The 13273-nt window shown below is 43.6% G+C and overlaps 1 protein-coding gene across 2 annotated transcripts; it reads right to left on the bottom strand.

Moving 5' to 3' along the window:
- Positions 1-3487: 3487 nt before the first annotated feature.
- Positions 3488-11091, bottom strand: LOC114196951 (A-kinase anchor protein 17B). 2 transcript variants are annotated; one of them, XM_088028934.1, is made up of 4 exons: positions 10249-11091; positions 8703-8830; positions 6959-7226; positions 3488-5131 (listed from the first exon to the last, which is right to left on the bottom strand). In XM_088028934.1, exons 1-4 carry the CDS (start codon positions 11089-11091, stop codon positions 3488-3490), a joined length of 2883 nt encoding a protein of 960 aa, XP_087885060.1. The 2 variants fall into 2 exon arrangements, with proteins under 2 accessions (XP_087885060.1, XP_027943570.2); XM_028087769.2 differs by having other exon boundaries at positions 6992-7226.
- Positions 11092-13273: the final 2182 nt, after the last annotated feature.

Below are 13273 nucleotides of genomic sequence, written 5' to 3'. Positions count from 1 at the left end.
AGATAGCCCTTGCTGTTTCAGATAGTGCTCTTTGCCCCCCACCAACAAGGACCCTTTCAGCTGTAAAGTACCCAGATTGTACTAAGGTACAGCCTTTGTTACAGAACACTCGGAAACAGTTTGCTGTATGTGTCACGTCAAAACGCAGGTAACTCCTGACTGATCAAAGACTAACTAGTGAAGCCCCTAGCTTCTCTGACTAGAACCCCCCCATCCCACACCCTCACTGATATCAAGAGATTGTAGAAACTTGAACACTGCCACCAGGTGCTGAAGGGGAGAGGGGAAACGCCACAGGGTCCATTTCGCTGCCTACTAAGATTATTGATAAAACCTTTGCTGAAGGGAGGATAGTCTTCAGTCCAATACTGTTATTTCAATTTATCCAAAATGAAGATAAAACTGTGATCTTCAGCTGCATGACCTCTGACATAGTCCATTCCCAAACATCAGCATCATATAGGGAAAAGTTGCGTAGAATCAATATTAAAACTGGATGTGTGTGTATATTTTCATAGAAAATGCTGGAGATGTGTGACATCCTAGCCAATGTGCATGGTAAATGAACAGACTCTAGTCACCATGACCATTTTATTTTTAATATATCTGAAAATTAACTATGTACTATTTCTCTAACAATGCAAATGAGACAAAGGGTCGGGCACAGGAGTGCAAAGCAGCTTACTACAAGTAGAAATTCATCCCCCCCCGCCCCAGTGGAATTATTAGCATTTATTTAAAACATTTTAAACAGTCTCGCAACAAATAAAAATACATTTATTTGGTTCTTACTTTCAAAATTACCAGGTTATGTGGCTTTCTACCTGAGAAATTCAAACAAATTGGACAAAAAAAACATTGACAGATTTTTAGTTTTCTTAAAGCGCTATCAGCAGCACATACAAGGGAAACACATTGAAAACACCTATTTAAAAAGACAGAGTTTAAAGTTCAGGCCCTTACTTACTTAATAGGTCATAGAAAAAAGATATGAGAAAATACTTTTGCACCACTTAAGTAACAGCACAACGAAGAAGAACAATGTTAATTAATAGAAAGTGATCACAATATTTTCGGTTCTATTTCATTCCTTACTAAGCCATTCATTCCACCAAAAAGTACAGGATGAATTGTTCTCTTCCTCATTTAAGGCCTACACACACACACAAAAAAAGGTGTATTCAAATCTAAAATGCATTACCACAAGACATATAAAAATCCAAGGTTGTACAGAAAGTAAACATGAAACCAGTATTTTTACTTACTTCTAGGCCCCAGGATGGTACTTAGCAAACAAACAAAACCAGATAAAATATTAGATAGAAGTGACTTAGCACCAGTTCTATTATACCCCCCAAAAATTGCACATGCTGTATTCTGCAATTTATTTCTTTTATGTCTGGTTACTGAGCAGCAAATTGTTTTCATGCCTAAAAATCTCTGCAAAGAAAAATTATCTAATGGCAGAAGAAATGAAGATTTGTTTTCAAAACAAGCATAACTGCTTTCCATTACAAACCCCTAATGTTCTTTGTTTCAATGGCATGAAACATGAAAAAAAAAATGAGGCAGGGTCTCACCGGAGGAGAGAAAATACCTAGTTACCAAAAGTCTGACAAAATACAAGCTCTTAGCGTTTTAAAAGGCTACTCTGGACAACAGTACTTTGAACATTAATAGTCCTTGCTAGTCCTCAGAAGAGAAAAGGCACTCACCCCATGAGCGATTTTTCAAATGTGACAAGCCAAACCTAGTTTTGATGGCAGAGTCACTAGCTTGAAAGTGGAACTGAATACAAGGAAGCCCACAAATCATTCGTTGGTTATTGTCTCATTAATAATAAGCATGACCTGCTACGTTACATTCATTTTTGAACTTTTGCATGAACTAGCATATCTCGATCACATGTGATTAGGAGAGATCAATGAAACAATGTGCGGTTCTTAACTTTCGGTGAATTAGAAGATGGTGTAGCCCCTTCAGACATCAGGCTGCTCAAGGGGCTGGTTCTGAGCACAGAACATGCCTCATCATTCAGGGCAACCCCACTGACCGGCATCCTACCCTTGGCCCTACCAGCTGGTACTTTTCTACAGAATGTCAAGTTAAGACCGAAATGAATCACGCCCTATGAAAATGTTGCCTTCCACTACTTCTGTGAATGGAAATCTCCTTTTCCTGCCGCAGCCAGTCTGAGATCTCATTGATGTCGTCCACTGCCGAGTCAGGGATAGCTTTGTTGGGAAAAAAAAGGTCATTTCCTGCCCCTGAGGTCCTAAATCCTATATAAGGCAGAATGAATCAGCTGAGCTTTCAAGAGAACATGCACTGCTTTAAGATGTAAGTCTTTATGAATCTATAAAATATCTCCATTTAAAAACATATTCAAGAAGTCCAAAACCAGTAGGTAAAAAGATAAATTGCTTCTGTTAAGAGTTTACAAATCCTGCACACATACCATTTTTCCCCAGCTAGAAAACTAGGGCTTTGCCCTTGACTCCTCCTAACTCCATGGCATTATTGAGGATTGAGGAGGCACTTGTTAATGTTTTATAAAAGTCAGTTTGGGGATAGTCAGTGGCTTTTTACAAACTGATGTCACCCAACCCTGAGTGAAAGAATTACATAACCTGAAATGGAATACTGCCATGTCCTATCTTCCCAAGTGCCATTAGTGGTGTCCCGGGATCTTTCCATGTTGTCTTTTGCAAATCCCACTGGTCATTTTACTTCAATTCTCTTGATTTTCTAGGATGGAATGACATGGGGTTCTTCCAAAAACAGCTCTGCAAATGGTCCACCATCCGTCTAAGCCTCAAAGGACAATCCGAGCCCCTCTGTGTTGGTTCTTCCAAGTTCCATTTCTCAAAGGACAACTCTTTCGAGTACTATGAACATACGAATGAGATTAATTCCCTTCTGGTGGGTGGTCACGAAAACTTCCAATGTCACGAAGAAGTCTATGATGCATTCTTCTGCTACCTGTAGTTATTTCTAGATAAAAGTCAGGACGGCTTTGTGGCTGGCGTTTCTGACCCAATCCAAGCACTTGTAAAAAGATCCTATGCCATTCACTGCTGTCCCCTTTGAAGATAACTGACACTAAATGATGATGTTCTAACAGCTAGAGAGCCACAGAGGGCTATCAACTCCTCGTAGTGTTCATTTGCTTCCTCACTGGCACCAAGTTCAGGTTGCAGCCAAACTAGAAAAGTCTGTCCTTGGATCAACTTGTACAGGCATGTTGTTTTGCCAACCTTTGGAATCTGGATGTTTCTTATTTCTCAAAGTTTGCCAACACACCTGCAGTCATTTATGCTTCATACTTTGGCAAGAGAAAGAAGGTTTTTGCATTTGACCTTGCTCAAGCTTCTAAGTGCTGCTGTCTTTCTCTGCAGTTGCTAGCCACATAACTGTATTTGGTTTTAAATGTTCTATCCTGCACATTGTTTGCTGAGGATGAGGGTGCTTCTGATCTAAGAGGCCTTCAAAACATTTGAAAATAGAGAGAACTAGCGTAGCCGTTTCCAAAATAGCTTCCGTAGCCGAGGTGCTCCTGACTGTTATGTCTAATATAATAATTACCAGAATTCAGCATGGAATCTCTAGAATGCTCGTGTCTTTTAAACCTTCTGGCCTCCTGGTTATATTCCGACTTCCGCGGAGTCTCTCTTCTTTGGGGCAAATCCCCCACAGAGAAAACAGGAGCACTTTTTGATGACGCCATCGGCACGGGAGCGGGCCCACAGTGCACCTGCTGTCCGGGCGTGCTATCGCCGAACCTCCTCCTCTTCCTTGTGCTGTGGTCCAACAGATCACTAGGACCAGGCTCGTGGTAGTAGCCTCTGTCGAACAAGTATTTGGGGGCTAGCATTGCCCTCCTTTTGCTGGTGCTCTTCTCACCTCTCCTGGAACTGTTCTCGCCCTCCAGCCATGAACATCTCAGTTCAGGCTTGGACCTCTCCCCTGGTTGCCTCAGCTGGGATTTAGAGGAGCCGTCCTCCCCATAACAGTTCCACTTTGAAGACAAGGTCTGCGGACTTGCCCTAATTTCTCGATCGCTAGCGGTGATCTCGTCGTCATCAAGAGATCTTTTTTCTGGGGAGCTATCATCTGGGGCTACAGACCTCTCTTTCTCCTCTTTGTTTATGCTAAGGATTTCACTAAAGCACTCGGAATCACTACTGATTTCCTCTAAGAAATCTGTCAAGTCCAAATCTAAGTCGGCTGACCGACTGGGTGAGGAAACGGGACTCTGACATGGGGAGTTGGAATCTTTGACCTGGTAAGCTTGCGTCTTTTCCAACAGATGGCTCTTTCCATCAGCTGGGGACAGGTGATCACCAGTTTCACTAGCTGTGTCCTGGCAATGATCTTTTAACTCCTTGGTCCATGCTTTGGCATCATCCGCTTTTCCTCTCTTTTGTGGTTTATGCTCAGGATCCTTAGTACAGACCTCTGATGGGTAGTCATCTTCTTGAACCCATTCTCTCGTTGCCAGGTTTTGCATTTGGCCCAGACTGGTGGAGTGATGTCTACGTTTTCTCAGATTGATCTGAAATCCATTTCCCTTAGCATGGACAGACCTCTGCCACTGACATGGGCTTGCTATATGACTTGGCTCTAGGCAGATCCGGGCATACTTTGGAGTTTGATAGTAGTTTAATAGGTAATCAATAAATTCATCTGTTTCATAGATCTTCTGTTTCCTGCCATGGTCTGGCTCAAATAATGTGGAAGAATCGGATTTCCTAGAACTGCAGTGGTCTTCTTTCTCAAGAGACTGATCTTGAATCATCACATTCCGCAAAGAATTCTGGTCAGAGACCAAACTGTGATTGTATTCCTCGGTTGATAATTTTCCAGTTCTCTCTTTCCTAGCTGAATATCTTATTTTTTTTCTCCCAAGGTGGTGGGAAGATTTACGTAAGTGAGCCCTAGTTCTTTTCCTCATTTTTTGTTTTCGCTTATTGTCTGACTTGGCAACCTGATATTTTGGCATTTCTTCCTGATTTTGAAGACACTGAGTGTTTAACTCTTCTTTCTTCAGAGTTTCCAACGCGCTCCCTGGAGCATGATTCACTTTTGGGCTTGCATCACCTACCCCCTGCGGGTTAAACTGTGTGGATCCCTTTAAAGAAAAAGGTTAAAAATCTCACATGAAAAACCTCACAGTGTAAAAATCTCAAAGAAAACTGGGCTTTCTGACGTGGTTCTGAAGAGGTTTTTTTTTTTTTTTTAAGATCTTATTTATTTATTTGAGAGACAGAGACAGAGATAGTGAGAGAGAGCATGAGCGGGGAGGAGAGGGAGAAGCAGGCTCCCCGCTGAGCAGGGAGTCCAATGCGGGGCTCGATCCCAGGACCCCAGGATCATGACCTGAGCCGAAGGCAGACGTAGGCGTTAGGACCAACTGAGCCAGCCACCCAGGGGCCCCTGAAGAGGTTTCTAACATGTAAGGTAGATCCAAATTAGGAACAATATTGCACGGAGGAAAGAGGTACAGGATTCAATCTCTCGGGCGAACGTGAGCCATGTTCATGAGGTCCGTGCGCCACGATTTACGTACCTTCAAAGCACATGACCCTTTTTTTTTTTTTTAATTTGTTCACAAACTGGTGAGGACTTACAGTTCCAGGTCTTAGGCTAGGGGCTGGGGATAGAAAGAGGAATAAGAAATGCTCTACAGCCTTTCCAGAAAATCCTAGAACAGGAAAAGACTGATGGGTGAAATGTGTGTCTAAAAGGGAATCAACTGGTTTAAAAGAGAACCTTGCCTCTGTTTGTCATCCCAGCCTCTTCCCATGGGTTGCTGGTGTGGATGTCCCTGAGCTGTACCCCCTCACCTGCTTCAGTCGGAAGCAAAGCGGCAGGTAGAAAGTGTGGCCGTGGCAATGGGTCGGTCTGTGATGTCTGCTCTGCAGAAGTGCAGGGCAGGTGAAAGGTCACCCACGGGCCCCACCCTGCTGGGAGAGATCACCCCGTGCTCTGGCTCACACAGGGCGCACCTTGGGATAGTGCCTACCCATTACCCGGGATTCGAACCTGGAGACTGCGTCAGCAGTGTGAGGCCCCATCAATGGGGCCAAGAGTTAGGCACCACGTCCATTTAAAGAGACAAATTCTTAGAAAGGAGTCACCTCTGGAGGTCATCACGGTAAATTAAAAGATTCAGCACGCCTTATTATAAATGTAAATGCGAGATTTTTCTGATCCTGATTTCACTAAGGTTGGTCATCCGCATTCATGAGAGAAAGACTGGGAATGTAGCTATCCATGAAAGTACCTCTTATCTGATCCTGATGCCATTCACTCTGCATATTTAAAAACACTGAGGATGCATTTTTAAATGAACAATCTGGGAACCTTTCCGGCCTTTCCTCTGGGCCATCTGCGGGAATCTGGTTATCTTTAGGTCAGTAAAGTGGGGCAAAAAAAACCCCAAAACCCCGAAACTCCAAAATGGAAATTCTCCAAACAAAACAAATTGCTCTGTGAGGTCAGAAATTCCTTAGCAAATAGTTTAAGACTACACTAACTGGAGCTCGCTACACAAAGCTCTCTGTCCAAGGCTCGTCCTTCCCATCCAGACCCATTGCAGATGAATGGACAAGTCAAGTTAATGGAAGACTCCTACCAACCTAACACCCACGCCATCCATCCCTGCCCCCTGGCATTAGGAGCCTAGAGGAATAGATTCACTAGCTATCCTGCTCTGGGGCACACGGTCCCAGAGCTCAGGACCACAAAGTGTGGGTGTGCCAGACCTCAGGGGTGAGACACAACTGTGTTGGAGCATTTGGGTGCCCCCTCCCCCTTTGTAAATCCACAATTGGGTTTACTGGAGATCAGCCTATTCAAAACAAACCCCAAGGAAGGCAAAGAGAGTCTTCCATGGAGTCGATTTTAAATGGGCCATGGCGTGTCAAAGTGCGTCTCGGAAAGATCAGGTACCTACCAAACATGAAGATGGATTGAGAAAGAGCCTTACTGCAAGTTTCCTCAAGAGTACCCGGAGCAGCCGGAGAGCCTCCACCCGCCTCTGGGCCAGGAGGAACTTCCGCTCCTCCCACCCCTCCGAAGAATCGGGCTCCCGGGCGCTGTCAGTGGGGGCTTGGGCCTTGGGTTTCCTGCGCCGGCGTCTGTCTCTCTCCTTCGGGCCTCGTCTCCTCACCCTGGCCTTCTTCCTCTTTTCCTGGGCTCTCCTTTCTTCCTCTTTTCTTTTTCTGGACAACGATTAAGATTCAATCATTCAGGAGGCATGGATTAGGCATTAGCTCTCCTTCCAGCTCCTTCCCCATTGCCGGGGCAGTGGGGGCGGGGGGGACACAGATCATTGAGGTTTCCCGGAATCACGCAGTGCTAACCCCAGGGTTTGACCTAGACAACTTAGGGAATAAGACACTGTTGGTGCATCAGTCAAAGGGGAAGGCCACAAAACTGAGGCAGTCAGTTAGAAGCAGGTACAGGAGACAGTATACAAGAAGAAGGCTACAGAATTCAAAGAAGGGGCTTCTAGAAGTCCCCACTTTCTCAAACCACCAGCAGTCCAGCTTGTGGACTTAGCCATCACAGTGGTGATTTCATTTCTCTCCGAGATCAAAACCTTCCATGGAGCTGGCTTCAAGTAGGCTTATAAATAAAGGGAAGTCAAGGCACTCAGAAACTCTTATGGCTGAGAACTGGTCCTTGGTATCTATTACTTAACACAGGACACTATCATAAAAGCATACTGGCTTAGGAGAATATGGGCTTTGTTTACTGGTATTTTCCAAAAAATTAAACTGTTTTGCTTGGGCCCTTATGGAACCATGGGGAAGGGGAAAGAAGGGACAGTCACCTGAGTGAGGACTTAGCCAAAAGCAAGATTATCATCTCAACTGCATGTTTAGTCCGGAAATTTGGGGGGATAGTTGCCTTGAGTGGGCTCAAACTCTGGCTGAGTTTCACAGACATGATCTCAGGCAACTCCTATCACCCCGCCAGCCAAAAAAATGAAAGACACACGGAAGGGGACTCTTTATCTCCTTTTTTGAATGACTCTAATTTACATGAAAGACTGAAAGAATAAACACACAAGGGGAGGGGCCAAGAGGCAAAATTGGTTTTGAGAGCCCATTTGTACCTTCTTGGCAAACCTCTGGCAATCCAATAGCCCTTTCTAGGCTCAACTCCCTAAATTAAGAGAACAAGGAGAAGCTCAAAGACATAAACACAGAGGCTCCTCTAATTCACCGAAAGAACTTAAGCCAACAAGAAATAGAAGGCCAAGAAATCCATGCCTTCCTGTCCAGGGCTTGGTTTGACTGTTGACCAAGAAAATCTCTCCCAGACCTAAAAAGATTTTTTTTTTTTTAATTTTAAATTAGTAGGCAAGGTCAACTTTGGTAAATTTGGGGTAAACTGGTCAACTTTTTAATTTGGTGGGCTAGGATTTTCCCAGTAAGATATCTTAATCTAGCTCATTACCTGTTCTCCCTGAGAACTTTCTTTTTAAGTTTCTCGTTTTCAATCGTTTGGCCATTTTGGTTTTGTAACAGCACAGCTGGAAGACTGTGGGCTTCCACCGAGTTTTCCATTCTGTACCAATTCCTGCCGCCTCCCCCCGTCAATCTTATCTATCGAGTGCAGCCAGTTACCCAAAGAGACAAACCCACACGTCACGAGTGAAAACCCCTCTTGGTTTATGTTGGTCTCCTCACCTTGCAGCCTCTTCCTCGTCTCTCTTTACTTTTTTCCTTTCTTCCTCCAGCTCTTGTAACTTTAGCCTTTCTTGATTTCTCCTCCTTATAGCCCCTTCGCTGAAATGTTTGGTTGTATCAAACATAACCTGCCCACAAACAATTCAGAGTTCCATTAGAAAAGTCTGCCGGCTGGCTGGGTGTGTCCCAGGCCAGGGAAATGAAACCAGTATGTACAGAACAACGCAAAACTTGGTGAGTTCAAAATGTCCTCCTCGCATCCCCATCCCCATACTGTTCGGCTATTTCTTGGTCACCTACACAACAGCCCCGTGGGTTCTAGAACTGCCTTCGGCAGAACCCTTGAGGAGTTCTCATATAGTTATATACAGCGTCACCGTGTCATTATGGGCACAGGCTCTGAGGGATGTGAGTTTATTACCTCTGGCTCGTTATTAAGATCAACTGAATTCAGGTATTTTAGTCGCCAGAGACAAAAATAGGCAAAAAAAAAAAAAAAAAAAATGCTTGGGGGTGGAGGAAGGATCGGGGAAGCAAAGATGCCAGAGAACTGACCTGATGGGGTACGAGATCGGACTGTAGTGATTATTAAGCTACTTTGCAAATCCCCAAAATGAAGTAAAAGTCCTGTCAAGGTGCTACAAACAAAGTTGCTTAAAAAATAAAAGGAGGCAAAAATAGCCCTTTAAATGTACACAAGAATGCTAAACACCAAATTCACAATCAGGGCCACCTCTGCGGGGAGGGAGGGGGATGGTGTCTCATCTCACAGGGGATGTTTCTTTTCTTACACCGTGCAGTGGGTACACGGACGGCCGCTATAGTACGTGTTTTATCCTTTGTCTGGCTGAATAGCTCATACTTTTAAAAGATATATTTTAACATAAGTAGTTTCACACCACACACACACACTCATACATAGGAAGCTACTTAAGCCGAAAATCCAAATGCATGCTCAAGGCTAACTGAGAGACTAAAGAGTGTTTAGCTGCATCTTTTCCTCTGCTGGATTAAGAGGTCAAAAAGGAGATGGCCAAGCGTGCAGACGTCGATGAGGTGACATGACTGGATAGACAGGATGATCTTGAAAGGAAAGGTGTCCAGTTTGTTGAGAGTATGTTCCAGCAATTTACCTGACAGACATCCTGAAAATGTAAGTTGTCCCCAAGAGTAAAGGGGAGTAACCTGCTCTCCTGGGGGTTCAAACTGCATGGATCCTCTCTCTCAGCAACTCGTCAGATGGAACATGCATAAGAGGTAGCTCCATGAGGGCCAGAAGAATTCTTCAGTGCCCTCAAGAAGTTTAGGGCAGGACCCCGCATTATAAGACTCCTCCCTTCCAAACCATAGCTGGCAGAAGAATGTCCACATCCAGATTAGTTTTCTTCTTAAATGTCCATTTATGAGTGACAACACAAATCTCTACATCAGCTACTGATCAGAGCCTAATGGGGTCTAAGAAAATTTATTCTAGATGCTTCCTTCCAGCTTTTGCTCAGGACCACCCGAATGACGGGAAAGGAAAGAAATTCTGGCTCCTTCTTACCTTGATGTTACAGGCCAGAGCTTTCCCATCATCTCCCTTCAACATCAGCCTCATCCCTCGAAGGGACTCCATGGCTTTCACGAAGTCAGTCGACTCCTGGTACTGGATAAAGGCCTCAAACGTCTGCAAGCCAAAGCTAAAACCCCCGAAGTTTCCACCAGTCATCACTTCTCTGTAAGGATCCAGCATAGGGATGTCCACATTCTTGATCTTCCCAAAGCTCTCAAAGACCACCCGAAGGATCTCTTCACAGGGCTTCTCCCCGCTGGAGCCTTTGGGCGCAAACCATTTGCAGGGCAAGCCTTCGAAATAGATTGAATCTGGGCTCTTGTCCTGGTCCTGCTCTTCGGCCCCATCACTCGCTGGGGCCTCCTTTTCCCTGGGGAAGCGCTCCCACTCTCCCTGGGCATCTGTAGCCACGACTTTTAAGTCTGTTTTCAAACCATTCAGCTTGATGATCTTCCCATGTAACTTGGCCTTCAAGATCTGAACCAAACTGCGTGTTTCAGCCTCACCCTCAAATCGGATGAAGTCCTTTGTGCTCTTGGAGAGCCGAACGGTGGTGAACTGGTCAGGGCAAATCAGGCTCTTCAGCTGGTCAAGCACTTCCCAGTTGGAGAAGGGCCTCGTTGGTTCTGAGTTCTCTGGGAGCAAGACATTAATCATCAATTTTGCTATGGGCTTGAGGTAGAGGTGCTGAGCCGCACACAGCTCCGTCGCCTCAGAGTTATCATATACCACGGTGACTGTCATGGTAGCCCCCGGAGACCTTAGAGAGCGAAAGAGAACATTTTCATACAGATGGAGCAAGACACGGATTTGGATTTTGAATGGTGCTAGCATTCCCGGACTTCGGCTCAATCAATAAGGGAAAGTGTACTTTGGGGAGAATTGAGACAATAGTTTACCTTTGTTTAATGTGTTTCAGAGCTTTCAAAGAGTTCCCATATACAGTGGACTCTTGAACCATACAGGGGCAAGGGGCAGCAACCCCCCCACCCCTGTGCAGTCAAAAATCGACATATAACTTGTGACTCCCCCAAAACTTAACTCCTAATAGCCTACCATGGACTGGAAGCCTTACCAATAACAGAAACAATCGAGTAACACCCATTGGGTATGTTAGATGTGTGATATACCATATTCTTATAATGAAGTAAGCTAGAGAAAAGAAAATGTTATTAAGAAAATCATTAAGGAAGGAAAAAAAAATGGGGGCTCCTCACTGGCTCTGTTGGTGGAGTGTGTGACTCTTGATCTCAGGGTCATGAGTTCAAACCCTACGTTGGGGGTAAAGATTACTTTAAAAAAATCATAGGGGAAAATACATTTACAGTACTATATTTATCGAAAAAAATTCCACATATAAGTGGACCCATGCAGTACAAACCCATGCTGTTCCAGGGTCAACTGTACTGTGTGTTTCCATTTCCTTCACTGAAAAATGGAGATTCTAGGATTTCCGAGAGGATACAGTGAGCGAGCACATGTGAAATCCTTAGAATAGTGCCTGGCACACAGGAAGTTCTCCATAAACACAAACCATAATGATTATTTATTAGTGGCATTGGTCTTACTTTATCTCAGCTGATTCATGAAGCAACCTGTAAGTAGGCATTTTCATGCCTGTTTTACAGATGGGGAAATTCAGACAGATTCAGGAAAATGAAATGACTTGCCCACACATTGAAACCCCAAGATTCCAAATCTCCAATCTATTGAGTGACTGATCTCAAAGGCAGACTCCCATAAAAACTGGCGGGGGGTGCTACAGAAACAGGGCAAGGGTGAAATACCTGTAGCGCATTCACAAACATGCACCTGACTGAGCATCCTAGGTCATACGTGGACACACTGGCTTGGAGGCCTCTATAATCTATGGACATGAACTAAACTGAACTCTAAGTTCAAGTACAGAGGAGACAACCTCCTCTACTGAGTGACCAAATGAATTTGCCCTCTACTCTGGGACTGGAAAACCCCCCAAACAAGAGTGCTTGCTGACATTTCATATTAACAAACTCTTTTAAGCTGCCCCAATGTGAATAAGATTGCTAATGCTGGGACTTAAGGATTTCTGCTATTTGCTGACTTCAAAGAGAACTTCCCAAAAGAGGGGTTCTTTCTAAAGTGTATATATTCAGACTCCCCACATAACCTGAGTTTCTCACTGTCAACTTCAGGGAGGTTTAGACTCAAACATATACGGTTAGCTGATGGAAATTCTAACACAAAATTTACTATTAAATAAATTAGTTTTTATAAAGTTATAAAAACTTTATAAGTACATAATTCTTTTTTAAAAATTTTTATTTAAATTCAATTTAGTTAATATATAGTGTATTATTAGTTTCAGGGGCAGAATTTAGTGATTCATCAGTTGCATGTAATACCCATTTACAAAATAACTGTCCATAAAGGACAATCCAAATCAATTTCCTTGAGTTTGCATAAGCTGTTTTTTTTTTTTTTTAAGATTTTACTTATTTGACAGAGAGAGAGAGAGAGAGCACAAGCAGGGGGAGCAGGCAGAGGGAGAGGAGAAGCAGGCTCCCTGCTCATCAGGGAGCCCGATGTGGGGCTCGATCCCAGGACCCTGGGATCATGACCTGAACCAAAGGCAGACACTTAACCATCTGAGCCATCCAGGCGCCCCAAGCTGTTTTTTCAAAAGGCCTCCAAAGGCTATATCTAAGATACTAAGATACTAAAAATTCTTATAATAGCAACACTGAACTGGGACGTTATGAAAACAAGCATGTTCTCTTTCTCCAAAAACATTATCTAAATAGCAAAATGAAGAAGAAAATCCAGTTAGTTTGCTGCAATTTGCAACCTAAGTAAGAGTTAACACTAAGCTCCTTTAGAAGAAAAATTAATTTGATATTCAACTAAGATATACTCAACTCCAAAATGTATCTATAGTCAATAGGTATTTGTTTATACAACCTAATTTAAAGCAACAGCTTTTTCTTTTAAGATTTTATTTATTTATTATTTATTTATATTTATTTGAGAGAGCACA

The sequence above is a fragment of the Eumetopias jubatus genome, unplaced genomic scaffold (assembly GCF_037043125.1).
Source record: "Eumetopias jubatus isolate StellerSeaLion01/CBP00866 unplaced genomic scaffold, mEumJub1_p1.0 scaffold_11, whole genome shotgun sequence".
Taxonomy (NCBI): Eukaryota; Metazoa; Chordata; class Mammalia; order Carnivora; family Otariidae; genus Eumetopias; species Eumetopias jubatus.
Note: the sequence above shows the minus strand (reverse complement) of the source record. Positions and strands in the feature narration are given on the sequence as shown.